Source organism: Microtus ochrogaster, unplaced genomic scaffold, assembly GCF_000317375.1.
Source record: "Microtus ochrogaster isolate Prairie Vole_2 unplaced genomic scaffold, MicOch1.0 UNK5, whole genome shotgun sequence".
Lineage (NCBI taxonomy): Eukaryota > Metazoa > Chordata > Mammalia > Rodentia > Cricetidae > Microtus > Microtus ochrogaster.
In genome coordinates, this window is record NW_004949103.1 from 2,810,959 (window position 1) to 2,817,348 (window position 6,390).

The 6,390-nt window shown below is 51.9% G+C and overlaps 1 protein-coding gene across 3 annotated transcripts in view; it reads left to right on the forward strand.

Annotated features, from left to right (window-relative positions):
* Nucleotides 1-6,390, forward strand: part of Ppp2r2c (protein phosphatase 2 regulatory subunit Bgamma) — an 83,285-nt gene that overhangs the window by 25,734 nt on the left and 51,161 nt on the right. The window contains exon 1 of one of the 3 annotated variants that reach the window (XM_026788669.1): nucleotides 6,015-6,126. The exons of the other annotated variants lie outside the window; for them this stretch is intronic. Coding sequence (XP_026644470.1) covers nucleotides 6,078-6,126 — 49 coding nt within the window. The 5' untranslated portion in view covers nucleotides 6,015-6,077. Of the gene's footprint in view, nucleotides 1-6,014; nucleotides 6,127-6,390 lie in introns of those variants that run through there. 3 annotated transcript variants of the gene reach the window in all.

Below are 6,390 nucleotides of genomic sequence, written 5' to 3' on the forward strand. Positions count from 1 at the left end.
TCCTGGAACTCACTCTGTAGACAAGGCTGGTCTTGAACTCACAGAGATCTGCCTGCCTCTGCCTTCCAAGTGCTGGAATTAAAGATGTGTGCCATCACCACCTGGCTTCTTTGCCTCTTAAAAAGCAATACAAAACCTCTCCAATTTGGGGGAAGGGAGAAGTCTGCTCAACATCATTGAAGAGGCAGACTGCCAGGAAGGCAGGCGAGAGCCTTGTGATGATAGGGTACGGGGGTGTGAGAAGAGTAAAAAGAAGAGTTGGGGAGAAGGAAGAGAGCAGGGGGAGGCAGGAAGGGAGAGGCTTCAGGAGGTGAGAAACTAGGGTTCTCTATGGGGTCCTGCTTTCAAGGATACTGAGGGGCGGGGAACAAGGGTCAAGTGCACCATGTGTCATAGAGCAGGTTGTGAGCTTTTAGAGCCTGCATCTCCTCGCTATGACAGGAGACCACAGGCATGGCTCCGCTCTTGGGTGGCTGCTCTAGACCTCCATACAGAGCACAGCCTCCCGGGAGATTCGGCTGCTCCATCCTGAGCTAGTGAGCACCAAGGCTCTGGAGTCAGGATGTTTCCACCCCAAGCCCAACAGCTCTCAGTCCTGTGCACAGTGAAGTTGCCTAACTTCTCCATGCCCACTCTCTTTCTCTGTAGGATGAAGGTCGTAGAATTGTCCCTCCATGCTAGGCCTGCTGGGAGAGTAACCTTCAGCACACAGCCACCAGTTTCTCACGGTGTCTTTATAGTCACCACGGTCGTCACCACCATCATCATCGTCGTCCCCTCTTTCCAGCCTACTAGGCCATGCTTTGTGGTACACACTAGGGCCTGAAACTGTTTGGATTAAGCTGAGCCTGTGGCCCTCTGTGGTCATGGATTGGTGAACCCAGAGCTGGAGCAGCTGCCTAAGGGCAGATCCCTTTCCCTTTCCTCGGGGTTCTGCCATTTTCAAATAGGCTGTTGGGAAGCCATGTGTCCTTTGCTTCGGGTAGGCACGATGATGCCTCCCAGCCCCAGGCAGGAGGGCCGTCTGCAGCCTGTGGGTGGGGAGGCCTTCTGCTGGGGGCAGATGGCTGGAGTATAGTCCAAGTGCTAGAAACAGGGGCAGGAGGTGGCATGTTAGACACAGTTTGGTAGCCTCCTTGAAGAGCAGGGTCCCCAAGCTGTTGGTAGTCTCTGAGTCACGTCAGAATGTGGCAGGCATGGCTGGGTGGTATAGGGACAGTGTGACCACAGCAGGCTGGTCACTATGGCTCACTGCCTCCTCTCCTTTTTCTCTCTTCTGTTCTCTTTTCCCCCTTTTTGTCTTCTTCTGTCCTCTGCTGTCCTAATCTGTTCTTTCTTCTCCTCCATACTCAGGCTCAAACTGGATTTGTTCTGTCTGTCCAGTAGTCAGTTGCTTCCCTTGTAGCCTATGAGAGGCGCACAGGCAGGAAGGGAGCTTTGATAGCCGAGAGCTGCCAGGCACCAGGCAGTTCTTTCTTTTTTAAAACTTACTTACTTTTATTGTATATGCATTGGTGTTTTGCCTGCAAGTATGTGTGTATGAGGGCTTCAAATTTTGTACAGCAGGAGTTACAGACAGTTGTGAGCTGCCCTGTGGGTGCCAGGAATTGAACCCAGGTCCTCTGGAAGAGCAGCCAGTGCTCTTAACTATTGAACCAGCTCTTCAGCCCCAAGGCATCTGTTTCTGATGCCAGCAGTACCAGGAGGAGCTGTAACTGTGTTGCAGAGGGAGGCTGGGTGGTTCCTACCTAGACATACAAGTGAGTCAGAGTGAGACCTGGCCTGGGCATAGTAGTCTCCAATCCCCCACCCCTTCTCACAGTTCTGCCCATTTTAAAAATCCCTTTTGATCCTCACTGGGACAATAATGAGGGAGCAGAGAGAAAGAGACTTGGGGTGCAGACTGGAGGGCTGGACACAGGTAGCTGCAGAGTCCTGGGTATGCTGAGCAAAGGTGGCGGGGTGCTGTGAGCCAGGTGGCACCCCAGGGAGGGTCACAGCATGAGCAGAGGTGCAGGGATGCAAGAGAGCAGGTGTGTGGTGATGAACAGGTGTGTGGGGATGAACAGGTGAGGCCGCAAGCACTGCTGGAGTGATGCAGGCTTGGAGCAGGCAGAGGGGTGCAGATCCCTGCAGCGAAGATCAGTGGGTGGAAAGGGTGGAGTCTGCTAGGGCTTTGAACTGAGAAGCAAGAGATGGGGGCCAGGTGGAGAAAGCCTCTGGCTGCAGTGTAAGGGAGGACTCAGGGAAGAAATAGGTCATGGCTCTAGTTGATGTCATTAGCACTTTGCAGATCCCCTTTGGGTCCCATTGCTGCTTTCTCTTCCAGAGCCTGTACCGGTCACCCTGCAGGAGTCTGACCTTGGCTGCTGGAGCCCATGCTGCCTGTGTACTCACTCAACAGCTATGAATCCTGGGAGTTCATATCCTCTGGCTGACTTCCAGCAACAGTGGGAATACAGCCCAGGTCCCAGGGTCCTGGCTAGGTTGCTCTGAGATGCTCCTGGGACTTGTTGCAGTTACTCTGCTTGGCTGTCTTCTTGTTCTGGTTCCATTTCTCCACAGCTCTTCTGGTTTCTGAGTCTGCTGCAGGGGAGCCCAACCCAGATGCTGGGGAAGATATGGCCAGGTCTAGGAATAGGAACGATGGAGTACAGGCTTAGGAGGATGAGGCAGACAGTTGGGAATGTGTGGCCCAGCCTGAGTGTTGGGCAGAATCACCTGGGGGTTTGGTTTCTGCACAACATTACAGAGCTAACATGCTATGTCCAGTCTGTCCCGCTGCTGAGAGGTCCTGAACTGCCATTGTTGGGAAGCAGTGGTCTCCCTTAGCCTCTTCTGAGCCCCCGCAATCACCCTACAGATGGTTGGCCTTTAGGAAGATTTGGATTTTCACTTTCTTTTTCCTTCATGTGCTGGGAAATGGTGCAGACTTGCTGGGATGCTTTGGTGTAATGCCCTAAAGATACACACCCTCTTTGGATGACTTCATGGATGAGCACCATGGGACATCTGCTCACCTGTCCTGTCCTGCATCTTGTTTTATGGGCCCCAGGGATACATAGGTCTTTTATTTCGTTATGGATATCCTAACTTGGGCTGGGAAATGGCAATCAGAATGTGTTTTTTTTTTTTTTTGGTTTGGGAGGCTGGAAATCTGGCATTGAGAGCCAGGGGAGAGCACTCATGTGCTGTACCATCTCACAGCTGAAGGCAAAAGGGCTTGAGGGGCCAAGCTTTAACAGCAAGGCCATTCTTGTAAACTCAACCCGATGGTGACATTAATCTGTCTCTGATGACTAAGTCTTTGGGCCAATTACCTCCCACCACTGTTTCACAGGAGGTTAAGTTTCCCCTGAGCAAACTTGAACTGGCTGTTGTGGGGAAGTAACTTCAGTGGAGAAGACGATGGTGGGGAAGGTGGGCCGTACGTTGGTGTGGTGGCAGAGCTGAAAGGCAGGGAGAAGAGGAGGACACCAGGATGCTTCCTGGAAACTGGGCTTGAGCTGGGCAACAGAGGTTAGTGGTTTTTCCACACAGGAAGGGGATGGGGAGAGAGCAGTGGGGGGAGGGTGAACCGTATGTGAGTTGGTGTCTTAGGTGCAGAAGTTCCCAAAGGCAAGGTGTGGTTTAAGTGCAAGCTGTGATGGGCTGTGGGCATGGGTTTGGCCAGCCAGGACTCCAGGAAATCCCCTTAAGGCTTTTGGACTCCAACCTGAGGGGACGCTCTCCACCTGGGTCTAGGAGAGTTAGCTCAGTTGGTAGAGTGCTTGCCTCCCAATTGTAGGGCCCTGAACCAGACCCTCAGTACTGTGTAAATAAACTAGGCAGAATGGACCATATCTGTAATTCCAGCACTTGGCAGCTGGAGGCAGGAGGATAAGAAGTTCAAAGTCATCCTTGGCCAGGCCGGGATATAAGAGGGTCTATTTTGTAAAATCAAAAATAAAACCCACGAGAATATGATGTCACATTTCCAGGTTAGGAAGATCTCTCCAGACATAGGGGTGAGGAGAGGGATGTGTTGTTGGGTCCCAGACTGAAGCCTCTCACCAGCCCGGATCATTTTCCCTACCGCAGGAGAACATCAGAGGCACGGTCCTTCTGTCCTGTTTCTCTGGGATGAGAACGAGCTTCTGAGCCATGCTGAGGTTACACTTCCAATTTTCGTTCAATTGGCTCATTTAGAGCACTAGGAAATAAAATCACCACCGTCCAAATGGAGCGCCATGAATCAGTGCCCACCACCAGCTGCAAAGCCAGCCAGGTCGACTTGTGTGCATGCCGTGTGTTGATGATGGCTCTAACTTTGTCTTCGCGGGCCTCGGAGTGAGGAATTAGTCTTTTCTGCTGATCTTAGCAGAGAAGCACCAACATGTCGGGCGAAGCACATTTCTCTGGACCGCTTTTGCCGTTACGTAAAACTGCCTCTTCTGCCCGCATCTTGCAGGGAGAAATGTTCTGTGACTGCATTCTGGCCTTTCTAGAAACGGGCATTGCAAAATAGCAACATGTGGCGTTTCTTGGGCTCTTTCCACATCCCTGTGCGCAGTTCCGGAAGGAGAGAATTCTTTGTCTACATGGAATCTGCCCAGCATGTCAGGAGGTCCTTTGACCCACCTGAACTCATAACTAACTAGCTTCTCTCTGTGTGCCAAGAGCCACCTGTATACCATGTATATATTAGCTACCTTCTGTTTTCTTGGTACTTGGCCCTCTCCAATTAAGGGAAAATAAGCGTACAAATGGAAGCAGCAAAAGATCATTTGGGTATCTCTCTAAACAGCTGCGGGTCTTGTCTGTAACCAGGCACTGGCTTCCCCGAGTTCACAAGCAATTGGCCTGGGGACCAAGGCACGACTAAGGTTGGCTTAGAGCCCTGGAAGCCTATACCATATTTCACCTGACAGGGACAAAAGCATGAATCCTTTGGAGATCTGGCACAGTTTATAAAAGGCTGTTTAATTCCCAATAAGGAGATGGGGCAGTAATTAGAGAGTTTAATCTTGAGGGAAGAAAGGCAGCTAGATGGAAGGGGCTGTAAAAAGAGGAGCTGCTGAGTAAGGGATGGCATTTGTTGTAAGCCTTTCTCTGCAAGATAGGGGCAGCTTCTGAAAAACTGTGATTCAACCTGACCTTCACTTGGTACTGTTTGCATCCCCCATCCACTATTTACGTGATGAGGCTGTTTTGCAGAAGTTGGCCTTGCAGGGTCACGGGTAATGGCAGAAGGACTGTGACCTCCTCTTCAGACCATTGTGACCCAGGTGTGCTTCTGCAGTTGCTGGCAGGCATAAGAATGGGGGGGGGATGTTTGTTATGGAGTGGGGCCTTGCAGCACCCTGGCTGGCATGGTCTGTGTCACTCCTGTTACCTTGAGTAGGGAGGCTGGAGAAGCAAAGAGCCATTGAGAGTCGCTTGGTGCACTCATCAATAGCACAGAGGGAAATGTCAGAGGAGCCCAGGCCTGCAGCCCCCTACATCTCCATCCCATCTCTAGGGAGTCAGGGAACTAGAGAGGCTCTGCCAGCCGTGGGCTCTGCTGAACATGCTTGGCAGAGAGACCGACCTAAATTGACGCAAGGCTATTTATGGTCTTTGTTTCTCGCAGGAGTGTGAATTGTCGTATGTTTGATGCTTGAGTTCTGTCCCAGATCTCCTGGGGCTGACGGATCCCGCGGGTAGTCACATACTGTATTACTACTTTCCCCCATCTGGAACATTCTCTGCTCTGAAATGCTGGGTCCGGCCCAAGGGCTGTGGGGCTCTCCACCTGACCCAGGACTCTCTATGGCACCAGAGCACGAGAGCTGCTTCACTTTCCCTGCAGGGAGCTGGGAGGGTTGGTAGCTTAATGCCCAGCTTCTGGTGCAGAAGAGCAGAGGCTCCTGTCTTGCCTTGGCCTGGGTGAGACCTACTTGTCCATGGAGCCTCTTGCAGGGCAGGACATCCTCTCCCTGGTCTTCTCTGGGCACTTTCCTTATTAATTGCTTGCACCCTGATCCTTGTCTTAGGACCTGTTCTGGGGGCTCCAGTGGAATACCTGTTCCTAAAGCTCTCCAGCCTGCCTCGGACACATGCTCCAGACTCTCCATGAATCTCTTCCCAGCCCCTCAGGGTTACAGGGTATGTGGAACTGAATTCCAGTTAACTAGGTGGTTGAGGACCTAACCCCGAGCTCTCTGGAGTTCTGGTCCTAGCTGCTGGCACTCCATCTAGTACTTCACTCTCAGAGGTATGGTTCTGCTACCAGCAGTTGGCACTTGGCTCACTTGAGCTCCTGTGTGCTGACTGTGTTTGGTATGAGCCAATAGGTAAGGTGGGTCTGTGGTTGGTCATGTAATAAGCAGGGCAGGGATACACACACACACACACACACACACACACACA